Below are 21450 nucleotides of genomic sequence, written 5' to 3'. Positions count from 1 at the left end.
GCAGTTTCTGAGGCTCCACTCAGACTTACTGATCAGAACCTGCGTTTTAAACAAGATTTCCGTCGGGCGGTGGTGGCGCACGCCTTTAATCCCAGCACTCGGGAGGCAGAGGCAAGAGGATCTTTGTGAGTTCGAGGCCAGCCTGGTCTACAAGAGCTAGTTCCAGGATAGGCTCCAAAGCTACAGAGAAACCCTGTCTCGAAAAACAAAAACAAAAACAAAACAAAATAAGACTTCCAGGGGACTGTATGTTCAAGAACCCATCAAAGTTTCCAACATGACAACTTGTAACCTCTGCCCTCTAGGATCCTTTGGGGAGTGGGGGAGAACTCTGCCTTGGCCCCAGCCTAAGCCCAGATTTTTGTTTTTTTAACACAGGAACTCATGCAGTCCAGACCAGCATTAAAGTTGTTATGTAGCTGAAGATGACCTTAAACTTCAGCTTCTCCTGCCTCTGTGTCCCAAGTACTAGAGCCATATACTGTAGTGCTTGGTTATGCAGTCCTGGAGACTGAACCAAGGGCTTTGTGTGAGTTGCATTCCCAACCCTACAGAGGTTCTGACACTTATGTGCTCGGTCTGGTGTGCCAGCCAGTCAACATGTTTGTTGGGCGGAACTGGCCTTGCCAGCGGGCCACAGCATGTGGACAAGCCTGACATAGTCTGGGGGTCTTAATTCAGCTATTTTTCTTTGCCAGTTAAAGAATTAAAAGGCAGGATAGATCTCGAGTGTAGCACACCGTGCCTATCTGTGCTCTATGCGCCGCCATACCGTTCGTGAACCGGGCAAGGGGCTGGAGATTGAAACACACACAGACTCACAGACAGAGAGACAGAGACACGGATCATCCTTGATGCCAGAAATCCCAAGAATGCCCCCTCTATTGCGTCCAGGGGCAGCTTATATAGGGATAGCCACGCCCTGTAGTTGGAACGGCAGGCTGCTTCCAGCCACCCGGCTAGCTTTACCCGAAATAACAACACACGAATTGTATTCATTTAAACACTGCCTGGCCCATTAGTTTCAGCCTCTTATTGGCTAACTCTCATATCTTGCTTTAGCCCATATCTAATAATCTGTGTAGCGCCACGAGATGGTGTCTTACCAGGAAGATTCTAGTGTACGTCCATCTTGGGCTAGAGCTTCATTGCATCTGACCAGAGAGGAGAGGAGGCGTCTGGCTCACTTCCCTTCTTTCCAGCATTCTGTTCTGTCTACTCCACATACCTAATTTTCTGACCTATCAGACCAAGCAGTTTTCTTTATTGATTAACCAATGAAACAACAGATTGACAAATGACCTTCCCACATCAACGCCCCAGCCAAACCCACCAGAAACCACTCTCCTGCCATCAGGAACTCCTGAGGGTCTGGTGCTCAGAGCAGCTGTAGGCACTCAGATCAGGGGAAAACAAGTTGTTTACAAGATATTCAGGATCTGGGACTCACAGCTCCCAACACTGAGTGAGACAGCAGCAGAGGAATCTCAAACACAGCAAACAGGAGCAGATAGTTGAAGAAAGGTGTTTATTGGCTGCGGGGAAACACACACGCAGCAAATAAGACACAAAGACCCTCTGCAAAGCAGGGGGTTGAAGGAGGCTCAGAAAGCCAAAAAGTCAAGCCTCTTCTTGGGGGCTGGAGATTTTTAAGTCTCTGAAGAGTTTTCTCTTTTGATTAAGGGCTGGTCAGTTTGAAGAAAGATGGGATGGTGATTGGTCCACAACTGTTGTGTGGCATGTCCTGAAAAAGCCGGGAACTTATCGAGCCAGAACACCAGATGGAGCCCACTGGTGGGAGAAGAGTCCCGGGAGGCCTTTGTTGTAAGGTGCCAGGCTTTTGTGTCCGGTCAGGAGAGTGAGGAATAGGTCATCTTGGAAGCTCCTCATCTTTATTACCTGGTCATGGCCCCTCTCTCCCTGTCTACCGACCATGGAGTCTGCCCTGTGGATTCTCCATATGACTGCATAAAGAAGGAGCAGTTTGGGATTGGGGTTTGATGGTGCCTGTCTGCAGGTCCTCAGTCTCTCCAAACCCAGGAATGTTCTAGTAATTACATACCCAAGCTTGTTTCTGCTTTGCCCATGGGCCTTGAGTTTTAGATGCTCTGGTGTGCAGCTGGACCATGGAAAAATGTCAAGTTCTACTCTGTTCTGGGAGAACCAAGTGGACCAAGCTAAAAACCACTGCAAAAACAAAACAAAACAAACAAAAACCCACAGAAAATGAAGCTGGAGAGGTGGCTCAGTGGTTAAGAGCACTGGCTGTTCTTTCAGAGGTTCCAAATTCACCTGTCTGTAGCTCTAGCTCCAGGGCTCCTGACACCCTCAAAACACCAATGATCCCCCCCAAAAAATAGAAACTATGAATAATACTATCTGAGCCTTTCAATTATCATCCCTTCCCTTTTTTTTATTTACCAGGGTTTATTTTATGTACTCCATTCTGGGTTTAAACTTAGCAATCCTCCTGCTTCTGAACTCCTGAGTGCTGAAATTAAAGGCATGTGCCTTGCCACCAAGATGTAGGCATTACTGTTTTTATCTTCTTCACTAGAAACATTAAAATCTAACAATTCTTGCTTAGCATCAAAGGGCTAGGAAGTGGCTAGCATGGGACTCTGCCTCCAATCCCTTTGACTCTGTTACTACCCATGCTTAGCCTCTACTCTTGGCCTTATTTGATTTATTCATTATAATCTAGGCACGGAAGAGGCACAGACAGGAGAGGGAAGAGGGATGTGAACGTAAGATAAAGGAGACAATAACTTCAAGAGGAAACCGGTGTGTGTTCAGTAGAGATGGTGGGTACTTCAACAAGAGTGTTGGAAGAATGTTCTGGGTGGCCCCGAGCCACAAGGAGAGAGGAGTTTGTTTCATCTGGGGAAAGGTTCAGCAGTTCAAAGTCAACTGCTTGTAATGTCTTTTTTAAAATATTTATTTTTTGAGACAGGGTCTCACTATGTATCCCTGGCTAGACTGAAACTTGTTATGGAGAGCAAGCTGTCCTTGAAATTACAGAATCAAACGGAATTAAAGGCCTGCCTGCAATGTATTTCATAAAAGTGGTCACTTCCTGTAAGTTGCCCTAGGGACACACACACACACACACACACACACACAGAGAGAGAGAGAGAGAGAGAGAGAGAGAGAGAGAGAGAGAGAGAGAGAGAGAGAGAGAAATGAAGGTGGGGACTACAATACGGAGGGCCATCCAGTTGAACACTGGGTCCTCACTATGGGCAATGTTACTTACAGTATAACATGAATACAAGAAAAAAGGTTTTATTTTTAAAAATTTTGTGTGTGTTCACATGCACGTGAGCATGCATGGATGCACACGTATGTGTGTGTGAGTCAGTGCCTGTGGAAATCAGACTACGGTGCTGCATCTTCTGGAGCTGGAGTTACAGGTCACTGCAAGCTACCTGATGTTGATGTGGGCTCTGGGAACTGAACTCGAGTCCTGAGCAAGCGCAGTAGGTGCTCTTCACCCCCAGCCATCTCCCCAGCCCCAGGAACTGAATCTTTAAACTGTGCTTTATTCGGAGAGTGGGAGAGCTGACAAGGTAGCAAATTTAGCATCTTTAAAAGCCCTCCTTATGTTCATTTCCAGGCAGGAGGAATAAAGACAGCTTCTGCAGCAGCTCCGCCCCTCCGTAAGGTGCCAGCCACATTCCTGAGGTTTCTGTCTGTACCTTTTTGTTATCATCCCTTTTTCTCTTCCCTCACTCTCTGGCTATCTGGGGCTTAGGTGACGCCTTGCAACACAAGTCGTTAGCACTTTCCGCTACCAGCCTTGCAATTCCCCCACCCCGGGTGGGGCACCTGGACTAGGAGTACGTGGTTGATGCAGAACAAGCAATTAAGAGTTTGTGTTAAGCTATTAATAACACACACGTGTGGACTCCTTTCTACAATATAGAATACAAATGTGCCCTTATATTGCAGGATATACAAATGCCACCGTCTGTCCTTCTTGCCTCCTCTCAATAAAACCATGTCTGAAGAGCCTGTTTATGAAAGGTATAATAAAAATATATCCATTCTGTTGGAGTAAGAAACGGCACTAAGCACAAATGCCAGCAGACTGCCCAGGTGTGGTAAATGACGTGCTGTTGGCACTGACTCTCCCAGCATCCTGGACCTGAAATCATTCCCATTTTAATGGTTTTGCTATTCTACATGTATGCGTATTTTGCTTGAAGGTATGTCTGTGTATGCAGTGCCCGTACTAAGGCTAAAAGGGAGTATCAGATCCCCTGGGACTGGAGTTAAAAATGGTAGCTGCCATGCGAGTGCTGGGCATTGAACTTGGGTCCTTTGGAAGAGCAATCAGTGCTGGGGATCTGAACTCAGGTCCTCACGCCTGTGCAGCAAGTACTTTATCCAGAGCCATGTCTTCATGCCCAGACGCACCCCTTGCATGTAGAAAACCCTCACTAGACAAAGCACACACAAGCTCTCTGCACTTTTTACTCTTTATTTTAAGTAAAGAAATTCCATTGAATCAAAGATAACAAAATTACAGTTTTTGTTTGTAATGATCTTTGTTGTTCACCACCACACGGAATCAAAGAAGAATCAAAAGTAACGCGAGAACATAAAACAATCAAGGACGCCGTCGCTTAGTATAATTTCTTAATAAAGGTAAATATCCTCGTATTTAGAAAAAGTTGCATTGCTAAGTGCAAGTCCGAAACGCCTGGTGCTGGGGGAGTCGAAAGACGCAGCAGCACAGGCAGGGGCTTTCAGAGCACAGACTCCAAAATACGGTATTTCTAGGGCAGCATCTGGAGTTCCGCAAAACCCAGAGAACAAAACGAAATGAGTGAGAATCAGGAATGTGAAAGTGATGGTTCTCAAAAATCAACCTGGAAGCAGTTCTGCCAACGCAAGACTGTGGTTGGTTGGAATTGGGGGGGAGGGGGAATGGAGGGAGGCGAACTGGCCTCCCCCCCCCCCCGCCCCAGCCCTGGGTCGCTAAGGCCACGGCAGTGGGGGGAAAGTAACTCAGGTACAGTGAAGGTCTGCCTGAGGCTGTGGGAGAGACCCAGGTCACCTGGAACAGGTGTGGGCATGGGGAGGTGACAGGATTCCACACCGACTTGTGCTTTAGGGAAACTAAAGAGGCCAAAATGGAGATCAAAGTGAGCCTAGCTCCTATAGCCAGGAACTGAGTTCCTGCATGGGAGCAGCCTGAGAGAGCAGTGATTGGCCTTGAGGACCAAGGAGGTTGGCAATTGTTTTAGGCGACGTTGACTGCTCTGTGGGTGTGGTCTGGGGGCAGAATGCCCACTTAGACTGAGGGTACTTCTGCAGGTGTCAGTTTATGGCAATAGAAGATTACTTGGCTAAAGGGGACCAGAACGGGGAGATGGAAGGTTATGGATTTTGCTGACAGGAGTCTAGTTAGAGGCTGAGAACATGAGACTCAGGGTGTCAGACTTAATCCACCAATTAGAAATTAATTTCAACTTCTGTATTAGGCATCGGTGAAAGCTCTACCTACACACAAGCTAGGAACACAGTTGGAAAACATGGAGGACGGACTAGGTTCTGGGTGTCTGGGGACTGTTGGCAAGCCGGACTGTGTGGCCTGCTTCTAAGGACCACGACCAGAGGATGCCGGGCTGTGGCAAAGCACCTGGGGGCAGCAGAGACAGGCCGGCGGGGCAGCCTTTGCTCTGGGTGCCGTTCTGGTTCCTTAGCCAGCAGAGGCCTGCTCCTGTGTCCTTAGCTGTAGCTACAGTGCAGGACAAACAGTCCTGGTTTATGAGGAGGGGACACTGTCCTTTGCTTAGATACCAGGTGGAAGAAGCCTGGCCCCTAACCGCTTGCCATCTCAATGCCGAGCATCCGAGTGATCCAAAGTGGCTTTGAGAAGAGTAAGGCAAAGAAGACAGGTGGAGGGGCGGTTCCAGACCGCTCGTGTTGGTGGGAGTGAGAGGTGGGGGGGACGTTACAGGAGCCTCCGGGCCACCTGAGGAAATTCTCTGGTTGACTGTGGCTTGGCTTCAAACTTTCAAAGCAGAAGAGTTTGAATTCTTCCGCCACGGTGTTGTCACACCAGGGGATTTTCTAGAGGCAAGTTAAGGCTTTCTGGGTAAGGAAAACAGTTCCAGGTGAGACCGTGACAGGACGCCAAAGTGACATGCTCCCTAACAACTTTCCTGTATGTCTACAGAGAAACGCAGGCCCTTCCAACTCCACTTTGTTTGTTTGTTTTTCCAATTTCTTCTTCTGTCCAAACTGTCACTCAAAGTCAGAATCAAGGCCATGGGAAAAGAGAAGCCTCCCCCATCTCCAGCACCTGCTTCCGGGGCAAACACAAACAAGAACACATGTGCTTGTGTCCCCAGAGCTGGCAAACTCTACCTCAAGTCAGCCACTTACAAAGAGAGCTCTCATCCGGATGCCAGCCTTCTCTGCTCAGCTACCCAGAAGGCTCCGCTGAGGGCAGTCTGGGTTCAGAACCAGCCTGCACAGGAAGGACTTCTGGCAACCGTCCACGCTTTGCCTGGTCACACTGAAGGCCGGAGGTGCTTTCCTTATGACTGGTGGCCCTCGCCTGTCACGGTCACAGGACCACCCTCAGAATGGCGAGGAAAATGCCTTAGTGGTGAAGACAGGAAGAGAGGCTAAGACGGCTTTGGACTCTGTCCAGGGTCCTGACTAGGACAAGCTGAATGGGCACGCCCCTTCTCTCCAAGTCCTCTCAAGAAGAGCCTAGGGGTCATGAGTCACCTGTTTCTACCCACAGCTTCAGACAATGGTTAGCAGCGACTGAGCAAATGATCTGGAAGTGGACGAAGCAGTTTTAGAGATGATGCAACATGAGCCAGAGCCACTGGGGACGAGAAGACAGGGCTCCTGACTCTGGTAATGGAATGCCATGCGAACGAAGGAAGACCTCCCTTCGGGAACATCCCAGGAGCTCCTAAGGTCCCCGTAACTGTGAGATGCCACAGAAATGAAAAGAATATGGACGGTATGGCAAACTTCCCGCCGCCCTTCTGTTCAGGGGTGGACGATGTGAAGTCATCGCAGTGAAAACAGGTTCTCAAGCCTGGGAACCTTCCTGCTAACTACACGGTCTTGATCATTTATTTTTTTCCAAGCTAATTTGACTGATGACAATGTCTTCCAATTATTTGGGAGGGAGGGATCACAACTAGGGTAATGCAGTACCTTCTGCACTTGGGTTTTAATGCGATTTCTGCCATAGACTTGTCTAGTTCTCTATAACTTACGTTCCTGATTTTTAAGACAGAATATTCAAATGTTCCCCACAACTTCAGTCTTTGGTTCAAGCCAGTCCTTGAGAGCCAGCGGGCAACACATCATCATTAGCAGTGGATGACTCTGGAAAGAAAGCAAGGGAGCGCAGAGAAGGAGAGGGGCTGACCTACATAAAGGGCTGTCCCCTCATTCATTAGGCAAGCTGCCACCTCCACATTCATGCTTCTGTGCTCTCATTCAGGGGCCAACAAGAACTCTCCTGTCAGACTGCCATGGCCACGGTCTCATTTCCATGCCCGAGGGCCCGGAGCTGGAATAAAGAGCTCCAGTTGATTTCACGAGAAGCAAAATGGAATGCCAGTACCATTCAGAGCCGCACACTGCGGAGGCTGCAGCTGGCACAAGTCCCCTCCCCCAATCCTAGGGGCTGCGCCCCAGCTCTGCCTCTCTTTGGTGGGCCTCCAGGCCTGCTGCAAAGATCAGGCTCCCAGGACAGTCCCCCACATCCTCCTAGGTGTGACAACAGGGCGACCTTTCTCTGAAGCAGGTGGTACCCAAGCTACTGCTTAGTCAGGACTTGGAAAGAGATGACCTCAGGCAAATGGAGGGAGCCCCTTACTAGGGATGGTGACAACTCTATTCCCTTATGGCTTTCTTTCCAAGTCTTAAGGGATAAAGGCAGCAGCAGGAACTCCGTGAGTCCCCTAACAGCTGCAGTTGGGCGGAGGGAAAACTGACAGAGAAGAGTTAGCTTCCAAATTGAGGAATGAATGATAAAGTGCCAATCTGTGCCAAGGGAACATAAAAAAAAAAGCAACAGAAAAATGACAACCATTGGTGGGACACGGTGACAGAATTTGTTGAGCGTGAAGAGATTATAGCAAAGGAAACTGGGGAACCTCAGACAGCTCAGTGCTCCGGGAGAATGTCCATTCCGGACGTTACGGGGTGACCTAGTGATTTTCAGGGAGCAGCTCTGCAGTTTACAGACATTCCTGTCACAGTCTCTATTGCACCTGCAGCCCTGAGGACTGGCGTTCGGGGGTACAGGTGGCTCCATAAATATCCACACAGACCCACTACTATATTTCATTCAGTCCTGGAGCCAAAGAAGATGAAGCAGAGAAAAAAAATATATATGTTTTTTTTTTAAACAGTATCCAGGCAATTCATTCACAGGTCCATTTAATTCCAGAGAGCAGCTGCGGATTTTTCAAAGTGAAGGTTCTCAGGGATTCAAGCGCCACAAGGATAGGAGAAGAGGACTTGAGCCCCAGAGTGACGCACCCACTCGAGCAGGCAGCTTGGGAAGCCTTACCCAACAGACAACACACAGAGGCTATTGAACCACACGCTGACTTCAAAAGAATACCCTGCCCTCTCAGCTGGAAATCCATGTCTCCAAACTCAGATCCGACTTTTGAGTTGTTTGGTATCAAAACTCAGAGTGACATGGACCTGGGATGAAAACCTAAAATTACAAATGAGTGATTAAGACTCTAATCTCTTTATGTGAAGTGGGGAAAGGAGAAAGATTGCAAGCCCTGTCATTTGCTCCCAGGCTCCCCCAGAGGGAGGTTCACTCAAACCTCAGTATACTGAGTTTGTCGCTGGACTTTAGAAAGGGTGGTCATCTCAGCAATCTAGCTGGTCCAAGTTCCCCATTTAATAGGGGAAGAGAGTCAAGTCCAAAGGGATTTATCCAGGGTCACACATCTGGGAAGAAGCAGAGCTAAGGCTCAACCCAAATGTCCTCTCCCTTTTAGGGACACAGCATTGAGATCACACAAAGGGAGTCATACAACAGACAGTGCTGCTTCGGAGGTCTCTGGGAGCAAAGAGACACTGTGGCTTATTAATGTCAATTAAATGAGCCACCAAGATGTTCCTAATTTAAAGGGGCTGTGTTACAGTATGGGGTTTCCCTCAGTTTGCTGGGTGATGAGAATTCCCTGGGGCACTTGTCAAAAATTAAAATCCCCAGACCCCTCCCCAAACCCACTGAGTCAGCCTCTCCGAGGGGAGGAATCCGAGAGGCTGAATTTTTAGACAAGTGCCCCACGCAACTCTCAGCAGCAGCAAGGCGGGAGGAAGGTGTCTCAGGAAGACGGTGAGAAGGAACTGGCTTTAGACTCAAGAAATTTCCTTTGTTTTAGTGGCAAAACTCAGGCCCAGGAGGCACCAGGCTCTCAGACTTCCAAAGCTAAGTCCTTTCTTCACATTGGTCAGAGATGCTGACTTCTTGTTGGGGACTCTATGAGGGCACATACAACCATCACCAAGTGACTTACATCCTTCACGGTTCTCAAAGAAAGGCCTTTTGATTGGCAAAGCAAAACCGCAGCTCAGATGCGGTCCTTCATAGGAAAACTAGATACAACTGGCGTGAAAGCAATCAGATACTGAAGCTGGACAGAAGGGTGAGAATCTTGTAGCTTGCCACCATAGCTAACAACGCAACGGAGAAAACCCGTAACTAAGCAAAAAAATAGCCTGGAGCTCCCAGGAAGAGCTGCCTACTTAAGACAGGTTGCATGATGGGGGGGCCCCCCACTGATGGTATGAGGTCAGATCCAGGTCACTGAGGGAGATGGGAGACCTGAAACAGCCGCGGGTTCCAGAGGAGGGCTGCAGGAGCACGCCAGAGTCCGGAGGCCTCATTCGAACTCGGCCTCCATCTGCTCCGTGTCTGAGCACTGGGACTTATTCCTTTCCCACTGGCAAATGGCGTTGGCGTACTCCACCACCAGCTTATCCATCCACGTCAGTGGCTCAGGGAACAGCACGGAGCCCTCAAAGAAGCCCAGGTGGCCCCCGTGCAGAGGCAGCACAAACATGACGTTCTCCCGTTTCTCTGTAGGGGGAAAAGGCAGCAGAATTACAGCATCCCATTAACTCCAGAGCAAGAGGGCAAAGGCGAGGAAGCTGGGGGCCTCGGCATTCCTCAGAGGGTACTTAAGTGGGCATCTAACCACGCACACCGTGCTGTCTTTCTCAAGGGAAGCCAGCAGGACCTCATGAGTTTGGTGTAAAATGCGCACCAAAAGGGCCGGGCACATAGCTCAACGGTAAACACTACCCTGGCGTAGGGAAATCCCAGAGTTCAATCTCCAGCACTGCCAAAATAAAGAAATAACACCAGTTCATAGAATGGGTACCAGAATTCCTTTGAACCCATACTTAAAGCTCCACAAGCCCAAGCTACACCCTGCCCCTCACATAACTAAGTTATAACCTTAGGGATAAAAGAGAGTGAACGAGGGAGTCTATGCTTTCTCATACCAGACGTCAATCTTCAGGACTGCGAGGTGTGTAAGAGATGCCCAGGTTCCCAGTGCCATGATCTAAATGGCTACCCTGAGAGCTGAGGGCCTGAAGCTGGACTTTGGGTCCATGTTTAAGTTGGTCTCCATGGCTACTGGAGAGGTGCAGAGAAGAGGCAGCCAAGTTCACCAGGAAATATGTTTTCCGGGGGGGGGGGGCAGAGTGGACGAGGCCTTATCTCACTTCCTCCACTATTCCCTTCTGGTTGCTATTCTGTGGGATAGCTAACGCCATCCCGCGAATGTTAGTTTTGGTCCAGGAGATAGGTGCTGTTACGCGTGGCTGAGTGGGCTGTGGTGTGGTCTGCTGGGGGTCTTGAGGGTGGCTGGGGGTTGACAGGAGACAGTTTTTGTCATGAAATAGGCACCCCCCCCACACACAGGCAATCTTTTTCCTGAGCAGGAAGAAGCTCTGCGAGGCGGCTTCTTCTGCTACCTTATCTGCTCTTGTAGCTATAGTGGGAGGTGGTGGCCAGGGCCACAGGGTTAGCTCTTCCTTTAGGCCACTGTATTTACAAGAGGAAACATAATCACAGAGGTCTGTGGAGATGATACCCCAGGGACCTGACACTGCTCCGCGAAGTAAGTGGAGCCCCAGTCTTTCCTCACGTTTCCTCCCTCTGCCTCCCCTGTAGCGCCGACCCCGGGATAGACTGAGCCTGCACAGCGTTTCTGTGAGCAACGTTCTCTGCCATTTCAGCTGCTTATAACCTCCAGGCAGATGGAGGGGCAGAATGGGCTTTGTTTTCTGTTGCCTTTTAGGGCAAATTTTAGTTCTAAATCTCTCTTTAAGTCAGGCTCTCCCATTTAACAGAACGATAGTTCTGAGACAACATCCCTACAGAACACTCTTGGTGATGGATATCAAGAATGGTCCTGTCTCCTGCACCAGGATGGAAGTCTAGGGGCCTTTGCCAGTCAATGGGCTGCCCCTCTCCCCTGAGGCGTGTCTCCATCTGCTGCCAGAACAGCGAAAGGGACAAGATGGTCAGCGGTCATCTGCTGTGTGGCTGGGAAAACAGCGGGAAGAGACTCACCTGAGAGAGACTTTGGAATGGTCAGAAGGCTTTCGTGCACCAAGGGGTCGTCAGCGGCATTAACCAGCATCAGAGGCACGTATATCTGCAGCAAGAAGGTACACTGATGTTACACGGCCCGCTCCCTCCCAGACAGGCCTTTGAAGCAAAGGGGAATGTTCAGGGCTCAGTTTGTCGGGCTGGAGCCTTAAGGATGCCTCACCGTCACTGGCAGCGAGAGGAAGGACAAGTCTGCTGTGATCGCCACCTGGCAGCAGGTATATATAGGAGCAAAGCGGTCAGGGCCTAGATCTGTGTGCTCATGGGAGACGGGGCTTAATGTGTCCTTACTCACAAGTGTTTCTGATTATCTTTAGTGTTTCACATTAGCCACCGTGCTCAGAAAAATGGCAGCATCAAGATGTCTGTCTGTCTGTCTGTCTGTCTGACTATCTATCTATCTATCTATCCATCTATCTTTCCTTTGGCTTATAGTATAAAAAAATAAAGTGACGTGCACCCCACTAGAGGGAAAGGAGACCTTTTAGAAGAATCTGGAAGATGCAAACAGGAGAGCCAGGTGTGTACCCTCATAATCCCAGAACTTGGATGGCAGAGGCAAAAGAATTCTGAGTTCAAGGTCAGCCTGGGACACACACAGACACACACACACACACACATATATATCTGTATATTTATCTCAATACCCCATTTCAGAAAATCAAGCTTTAGAGATGACTCCAGTGATAGAGCACTTAAATGGCAGATGTAAGGCCCTAGATTCAATACCTATTTCAACAAAACCGCACAAATAGGAGCGGGTTGGTGGGTGGCAGGGAGCTCTTAGCAGGACCGTGCTCAATATGCATATAAGTAAGACAGATAATAAGAGCCTCCTTTTGGTTTAGAGTAGAGAGGGTGCGGATGGGGGCACTAAGACTATCCTGAACTGCCACCCTGACATACTGAATGGCTGTGCTCTCCTGACACTCTTGGCCATAGCTGAGACAGTCACAGAACTATAACTCACGGCCACCCCTATGGACACAGACACATGGGAAGTTGTGTGCTGGCATAAGAGCAACGGTGCATGGCAGAAGGGAGGAGTCTGGCTCAGTGCTGGTTCAGGAAATAAGGGAATTGTGTTGGCCACCAACTTAGTAAACACAAGGTTTGCTGTAGGTGCTAAAAGAACAGATCAAAACCAGACTACCTTTAATTTTTTTATGATATCAATTTGTGCATCTATGTGCGCTCATGCATGCGAGGTCCGAGGACAACTGGGGAATGACTCCTCTCCTTCCACGGTGTGGGCCCTGGGTTTTGAACTCAAAGCACCAGCCTTGCTGGTAAGCACATTCACCTGCTGAGCTATCTTGCTGGCCTTCTTTTTGCTTTTGAGTTGTGGTCTTTCAACATAGCTCTCACTGGCTGGGTATATGTATACCAAGTTGGCATCAAACTCACAGCAATCCTCCTGCCTGAGCTTCTTGAGTACTGGTTATTATAGGCGCATGTTACTATGCCTCGTACATGTTTCTTATCACTTTGATACAGAACTCCCCCCAATTTATTCTGTGTTGACCAGATATCTGAGAGTTCAGTACTAGACAGCATGTTAGTAAGATACAAATGGCCACAAGAAGGGGTCAAGGGCTGCAAGAAAGTCGGATGGATCTCCCACGAGACCCCACGGCAGAACACGGGTGTTTTTATTACTATATAGTCAAAGGATGTCTGAGGATAACCTGGCTGCCTCAGGCAATTTCACAGACTTAAGAGAAGCCTGGCCTGAGCACAGCTCTGGGACTTAAGACTATGGCAGTCACAGCGAGGGCGACCGGCTCAATAGAAGGTCCAAGTGACAAACTAGCGTGGCGTGATGGTGTTCAGATTCCAGGGAACTTAGGAAGGGTATTTGTTGTACCGCGGGCAAAGCTGGCTGCGGTGACACTGATTCTGAGGCGGGGCCACCACTCACCCTGTGCAGGTATCTCATGCAGCTTTCTTCCTCATAGTATTCCTTCAGGGAGTTATAGCCGTGGAACTTTCTGGAACATGAGCACACACACACAGAGGCAAAATGACATCTGTTATAGAGCTGAGCCGACGACTCTCCACTTTCCACACGAACTCACTGCAATGGCAGAAGCCACACAGGCAGCGGCTTCTCTATGGTTCTAGCTATTGCACCAAAACGAACGTAGGTGGCAGAGTTTGGAGTCAAGAGCACGGGCTTAGGATCTGGATGCAAATCTGGTTGGGCAATCTCAGGCAAATGCTCAAGATTCCTGGGCCTTAGCTATCTCACTGTAAATTGGATCAAAGACAAGATGGTGTTGTGAGAATTACTACATGGAAGGGCTTCCGTGTGCCCTGCCTGGAGAAATCTCAATCTCAACTGTAATACTCATCATTGTCTACTGCATCTTTTGAGGCAGCATCAAATCATTTATCATCTTTGACGAGATACTCAGGGTCACAGACCTGTATGAGCTAGAACTCCGTTTTCAGCAGAGTTACCCTGGAGCCGCTGGAATAAAGTGTGCTTGAAGTTACCAGATTCCTCCACTCCAGGAGCAGTACCTGTCACTGGCCACCTGAGGTCTCACAACACTGGAGAGGCTTGCATGCAGCTCTGCTCAGCTCTGGGCTGAGACCTGGGGAGTTCAGTTGGGGCTCTGATGCCCTGAGACCCCAAATTCTATCGTGGGCCAGAAGACCTCTGAACCCCCCTTTCTTTCCTACCCAGGGAGGAGCCTCCAGGCTCTTGACATCCTGCCTCCTCCCCCAGAGCTGAGGATCTCTTCCACCTCCAGCCTTCTTAGGCACCCCAGTCTGGAAATGACCCAGAAGGGTCCCCTAGTGGGAGGCGGCTGTGTGCAGAGATCACATCCAGGATGTGTGACTCTGTCCTCTGTGGTCTCCAAAGCATTCTGTTCCTCCAGCATTGCTGGTGACCACTCTGGGAGGAGGCTGCCAGAGCAGTTTGATTACAGAACCGCCGCCACCCAACACTACAGATGATGAAGGTCTTCGCAAGGACTGAGGGGCTTTTCCTTTTGAGCTTAAATTAAGATGATGGATAGGAAATTTATATTACATTAAAATTAAATTAATTTTCTATTCTTATGAGGGACCACAGCAAGTTATAGACTGTACCCCAAGAGAGCTAGGCATTGTTTATTTCTGTGGTGGTTTGAATGTAATTGGCCCCCATAATCTCATAGGGAGTGGCACTATTAGGAGGTGTGGTTTTGTTGTAGGACTCTCAGCTACCTCTCCAGCACCATGTCTGCCTGCACACTACCATGTTCCCCACCATGATGATAATGAACAAAACCTCTGAAACTGTAAGTGAGCCACTCCAATGAAATGCTTTCCTTATAAGAGTCGCCATGGTCATGGTGTCTCTTTGCAGCAATGAAAACCCTAAGACAATTTCCATCTTTTAAATAGACTAGCAATTCCATAGTTTTTATTTGCTCTGAGAAAACAGTAACTGGCCCCTTTGAATTTACCTGGTGTGAAAGGATAGTAAGAAAAAAAATAGAGCTCTCACAGCCTCAGGCCAACGGCCCGCTATCTAGGAGGACCTGTCTGCTATGTCTAAAGGTATCAAAGGATTGTGAAGTGTGAAAGACAGGGACAAGGTGTGAGACCAACTCTACAAGTCAAGTTTCTGACTTCAATTAGAAGGTGCTGGTGCCAGCAAAGGTGAGATCATAGGAGCGCAAGCCGAATGAGAGAACCGGGTGGGGATTACATCTTCCGCCCAGAAGCATCTTCGCTTCCTCCCCAAGCCCAGAAAGTGGTTCCATGTGTCGTTGGAAACCTACAGGTCTCTTGGTCTACCTTTGGCCATCTGCTTTTGATAGATTCACTCACCAAAGTCTGGATAAACATCCTGAGGATGTACAAAAACTACTCTGCCCACTGCAAAGGCAGACCTGGGGGGTGCTGATCTTGTCCTGTGTTGAGGCAGGACATAACAGTTGCCGAGGGGGACCACTAGGTGGAGACACTTCACCCACCAGTTCAAGCTGCCCGTGCCACATGGTCAGAGGCTTTACCCATTTCCAAGAGATGAGAACTTTCCTACGATCGCTTCTCCTAAGCATTAGACTCTGACTGAAATGAGAAGAAGCCGCTGAAGCAAGGGGAGCAAGGCAGTGGCGTGGCAGAGCAGCCTCTGGCCCGGCCTTGGGGACCCACCTCATCACATTGTCATCAATCTGCATCAGGGATGTTGCTGTGTAGAGCCGGCTCAAGTCTGTGTCCTCCAGGCTCTGGGGTTTCTTAACATGGTCTCCAAAAAGAGCTTGTCTAGAACAAGACGCAGAAGTGAACAAAGCGATGCCAAAGAGAAGCCACCACGGTGGAGCTGGCTTTCCTGGCCACAGGCAGACCAGGAGCACTAGTCGCCACGGGACCAGAGTTACGGTAAATTAGACATACAGCCCTCCAGCCTTTTATTTATTTTTGGTTTTTGTTTCCCTGTGTTACTGGGGATTGAACCTAAGGTCGTAGGCATGCGAGGCAAACACTCTATTGTAGGCTGCAGCCCCAGTTCTTTTTTTTTTTTTAACTTGTATTGTTTATTTATTTGCTTTTTTCCCCTTAAACACAGGGTCCCCTGTAGTCCAGGCTAATTTTAAATCCCCCAGGTATCCAAGGATGACCTTGGACTCCCACTTTTACCTCCCACATTCGGAGATTACAAGAATGTGCTATCATGCCTGGTTTCTTTGAGCCTTTAGAACATAATATCCAAGATGAGCATGCATAGGAAAATAAACATTAAAGCCCTCCTTTCCTTCCAGGGTACCAAGATAAACTGAGGACTAGGTTTCAAGTTGGCCAGATATTACACAGCCTTTAGCACAGGGGAGGAAGCCCAGGAAAGCCTTTTGGAAGAGTGATAGGCGGCGAGCCAAACACGGAGATTCAGGTTTACACTGATGTGGATGCTGCCAACTGTTGGCAGGCCCTTGCTCCCTTACAAGCTGCTTGTGATGCTTAACAAGGAAGCTAACCAGAAACCCCTTTGGCATCTGGCTAAGTCAGCAGCTCTCCACAGTGTCAGCTGAAAAGCTGTCCCTTGGTAGCCACAGGCAATTAGTTTTAGGATATTCCTCAGATGCCGGGCGGTGGTGGCTGCAAGGCTTTAATCCTAACACTCTGGAGGCAGAGACAGGTGGATCTCTGTGAGTCTGAGGCCAATTTGGTCTAGAGAGTGAGTTCCAGGACAGCCAGGGCTACACACAGAGAAACCCGGTCTTGAAAAACAAAGCAAAGCAAAACAAAACAAAACAAACAACAAGAGGATATTCCTCGGAGATCCAAATCTATAGATACTCCAGGATCGGAGGGTGGTAGTGGTGGAATGGGGTAGGGCAGGGTCTCTTCGTGTTCCCCAGGCTGTTCCCAAACTCCTAGGCTCAAGCGATCTTTCTGTCTCTTCTTTTTTGAGTAGCTTGGACAGCATGTGCCAGCACACCTGGCTTCGGGATGTGCATGTAACCCTGCCATCTCCTGCATGCTTAGTCACCTCTCAGTGACATTAGGGATGGAATGGAAACAGTTGCTACACTTGACTATACAATTTAGGAGATGGGTGAAAAACTTGCGGGCGTGAGGGTGATCAGGCTGGCTAGGCTGGTGACCCCCTCATCCCTCACAGCTCCCTGTGTGTCTCTATGGAAGCTGCATGCTTGGTCAAAGAGGATGGCCTTCCCTAAAGAAGAAACGGTCTTTGGTCAAGGACACACAAGTAGCTATGACCCCCTGCTAGGACCTCCAAACAAACTCTCAGGAGGTAAACTTGCACACATTCGGCACAGATAAAGCCAGGGTTAACCGTGATCTCCACCAGCTGTTGTTTGGACCTGTGCATCTGTGGAGATGGAGGAGTGGGATCCATACAGAGGTCGTTTCTATGAAGAGGAACGTCCGTACGTCCATTTAGGACAAGACAAAGAAGGTAGAGATGACAATGGGCAGGGTGGACTTCCCTTCCAAGCTGGTGTTCTCAGTCACACAGCTAAGGGAGGATTGCGTCTGCTTTGAGGGTTGGCGCGACAGTAGGAAACAGTCATGCCAGAAACGCAGGGCTCTGTATCCATTTATAACCTCCAAAAGGAGATCAGCATCCTTTCTTAGGACTTACTTTTTCCCAAATAAGGCGGCAAAGGATTGGATTCAGAGCCTAAATTTTCCCTCGGATTTCAGTCAGTTGGCTTTCTGTGGTAAACACACCAACATGCCTTCCCAATTTGCTAGCAATTGCATAATGAACCTCCAGGACTTTTTAGCAACATTCGCACTTTCTGCAAAACACATCTTCCCTCGGAGGACTCACTCTCCATTCTAGAGGTGCAGACATAAGGTCTTAAACACTCTAACTTCACCCGACGGCTAGAGAGCCTCAGTAAATCCTCAGACCCACCGGAACTTCAGCTGGGCTGCCTCCAACTCAGTGGCCAGCATGTGATTGCTGTTCAAATCACATAGTTGAGTAGGATTGTTGACTTTGCCTCAGCACAGGGGGCAGAAATCTCTCCTCAACCAACTTGACACAAGGACCTGAGGACATTCTTTGTAGCTTTGTAGTATGAGGGTTTTGTGAGCACCCCCCTTGCTCCGGTACCATGTGAGTCCACCTACTGGAAGCTCAGCGTGGCCTGGGGTGTGCGGCTAAGCTGGGCTAGACAATGCTGTGTTAATCACTAGGGTGGAGGGAGGAAATTAAGAGGTAAGCACTGGGGCGCATACCTGGGGACCCCATATGCAGAAGACCGCAGCAGGAAGATTGCTTGAGTTCAAGAGTTTAGGGTCAACTTAGGCAACACAGTGAGGCCACAACTAAAACAAGCAATTCCAACCTCCCCTCACCCCCAAACACCCGTCCAAAACAACCACCAACCAAAAGGACCAAGAGACAGATCACTTAGAATGCGTTTTGTTTTCCCTCAGGGCATTGCCAAGTGCATTTCTTGAGCGTTCCTTGGGTGCCAGGCTCTAGGGCAGTGTTGTGACCCTTTAATACAGTTCCTCAGGCTGTGTGACCCCCACCATGAAATTATTTTTCTTGCTGCTTCATAACTGTAATTTTGCTACTGTTATGAACTGTAATATAAAAATATCCATTTTTTTGATGGTCTTTTGATGGCAACCCCTGTAAAAGGGTTGTCCCCGAGGGGGTCGAGACCCACAAGTTAAGAACCCAGAGGAAGCCTCAGACAACCAGCTTGATGTGAGAAGGGTGACCAAGATGGGCCTCAAGGGACAGTGTGGGCCCCGTGGGCAGATGCTGGCAAGGACAGAGGTGTGGAGAGGCCAAGGGAGCAGAGGTCTCCACAGGCTCCAGTCTAGTTAGAGGGAAGGGAAGTGCCATGGAGAAGGGAGAGAAACCAACAACGGGAGTAACCAGAACAAAGCCATGGCTGACACCCCCTGGCTAACTCCTGCTCCCTCTCCATGGCTCGAAGGGCCTGAGCCAAAGCAGGCACTGACACGCTTCTCTGAGCCTCCTGCCATGTGGCTGAAGCTGAGGACTGGCCAAGACCCAGGGCTGAAGCCCTTCCCAGCAGCCTCCTGAGGAGGAAGGCTCTTAAACAGTGACAGGCCCCATCACGGCTGCTCTCACTGGGTACAGAAGCCCCCTCGTCGCGTCTTAGCAGGAGTTACGGAGGCATCTTCTGAGACAGAAGGGAAGGGGGCATACCTGTGAGACAGGATGATCTTCTTCATGTTGTCGGCCATGAGGAAGTTGTAGAATCGGCGGCACTGGTCCCACTGCATGAAGGTCTCCTGGGCCCTGGAAGAACCACAGCAGATGAGAGGCGCCATGACTGCGGCGCATGCTGGCCCGTGCCCGCGTTGGGTACCAGCTTTGACGCGCTGCATCCAGACAGTTGGGGAGAGGCCACAAAGCCCTCTGAAGATGACCCTGCAGGAAGCCTCCAGGGCCATAATGGCACAGCTGGATGCTGGTTGCAGGCCCGACACCTCCTGGCCTGCCAAGAATCTGCTGCTACTGCTTAAATAATTGGGGAGCATAAAGGTGTGTGTGATGTGCGCACCAAACAAAGGCTGAAGCTTCACGTGGAGAAGAACACGCTTTCCGAGAAGCCCCTAGCATGTACGGGACCTCCCTGAACCTCGTGGGTAGAAACGCAAGCCACGTCATCACAAGCAAGCCACACCATCACAGGCGGGACACTATCAACACGTGCCTAATGTCCTTTCTCTCAACCATCGAGCCACAGCTCGCTGTGCCTCTACTTGGTTCCTCCTGTCTTGACCTTCAACCCCTGTGGCTGCTTGCTCTGAGAGTCCTGTCCTGGTCCCCCAGAGCCCCTGTTTTCTCTTGATCTCATTCATTTCTCCCTCTGCTTAGATCCTGACTGGGGAGCACCCTTGCTTTCATTAGGACCTACCTAAGAGAAGAGGGGCTGCAGAGCTAAGGAGGGGGGGTCGTCCTGGCCATACAGTTAGGTGCCAGCAGTGCAGAGGGTTTTAGGTGCAATATCACGGGTGCTCATTGCAGAAAAGTCCCTGAGTTCGCAGGGATCCAGAGTCCAAGGAGGGTGAGGACATAGATGCTGGGCCAATGAGCCGCATGCCACTGAAGGGCAGCAGTGTCTGCCTGGGATTTAGGAGATCCAATGAACAGAGGGGTGGAGCGCCCCACAGGAAACTCTGGCGACACAGGGTACCAAGATGGACTGTAAGTATCACTCACAGAGGGATGAGGAGCGGTGGGGTCATGAGAGCACACAGGAAACTCTGAAGGGGGGCAAGAGAGGATACTATAGTCTCAGATAGCCTTTCGAGATGAGTGGTGCACACACAAGGAGAACCTAACTCAGGAGAGTAGAGAGAATCCCAGGGGAGGGGCTGCTGAGGTGGCTCAGTGGGCAAAGGCGCTTCCTGCTAAGTGACCAGCTGACTTCAGTCTGTAGATCCCACATGGTAGGACAGGACTGAGCTTCAAAAACTGTCCCTCACCCAGGCACCATGGCCCACACCTTTAATTCTAGCACCCAGAGGAGGCAGAGGCAAGCAGAGCTATGTGAGTTTGAGGCTAGCCTGGTCTACATAGCACATTTTAAGCCAGTCATGGCTATCCACAGAGACCATTTAAACAATAAAATTGTTCTCTGACCTCCACATGTGTGCTGTGGCATGAATACACACTCATTCCTCACAAAAAAAGACAGACAAACAAGCAAAGGTAATTACAGAGAAGACCCCAGAGATACCGCTAACATCATGTCAAGTGGGCAGAACCCTGTGATGGAGACTGTGTGGCTACTCAAAACCCTAGAGGAAAAACTTGCAAATTATGTTTGTGGGAGCTACCTGTCAGGTGTAAAAAATGAGTTTTATATTTGGGATGCCAGTCAGAATGCAATGCACTTTCCTGTTCCACCTGCCCAGCTGCCATGCAGGGACAAAATGCCTCCTGCCTCTAGCATCTGCAGGAAGAGGTTACGCTGGTCTCATGTATGGAATGTTCCTTCCTTCCTTCCTTCCTCCAGCCAGTGCCAGCACACAGGACAATGGTGCTTCTCTGTCCTGCCTCAAGATTCCATGTGGAGGCCGGCAGGGTCTCAGCCAAATGTCAATCACAGTCTAGAGACTCAACTGACCTCTTTCTCTCCTATTGCATGAGGCTCAAGTGACAATAGGCTCTTGGAGGTCTCAGGGAAGGGCGGCTCCTTTACTCACTCAACTGCCTTATTTGAACACCTTACCTTGCTAACTGTGCTGTTCACCTGCCAACAGCAGATGGCGCTATTGCTACAAATCGCAAGGAAACTTGTTTATTGTAAGATTGAGAGGCCAGGAGGGAGGAGAAGGGA

The 21450-nt window shown here is 49.5% G+C and overlaps 1 protein-coding gene across 3 annotated transcripts in view; it reads right to left on the bottom strand.

The window, feature by feature from the left end:
- Positions 1–4467: 4467 nt before the first annotated feature.
- Abhd2 (abhydrolase domain containing 2, acylglycerol lipase) overlaps positions 4468–21450 on the bottom strand; it is an 87625-nt gene continuing 70642 nt past the window's right edge. For all 3 annotated transcript variants that reach the window (XM_075953065.1, XM_075953067.1, XM_075953066.1), the window contains 5 exons: positions 19308–19400; positions 15797–15907; positions 13563–13632; positions 11603–11687; positions 4468–10096 (listed from right to left, as the gene is read on the bottom strand). In XM_075953065.1, the coding sequence (XP_075809180.1) occupies positions 9900–10096; positions 11603–11687; positions 13563–13632; positions 15797–15907; positions 19308–19400 (556 nt within the window). In that variant the 3' untranslated portion in view covers positions 4468–9899. The remainder of the gene's footprint in view (positions 10097–11602; positions 11688–13562; positions 13633–15796; positions 15908–19307; positions 19401–21450) is intronic.

Source organism: Microtus pennsylvanicus, chromosome 18 (assembly GCF_037038515.1).
Source record: "Microtus pennsylvanicus isolate mMicPen1 chromosome 18, mMicPen1.hap1, whole genome shotgun sequence".
NCBI lineage: Eukaryota > Metazoa > Chordata > Mammalia > Rodentia > Cricetidae > Microtus > Microtus pennsylvanicus.
This window is presented reverse-complemented; position numbering and strand designations above follow the sequence as displayed.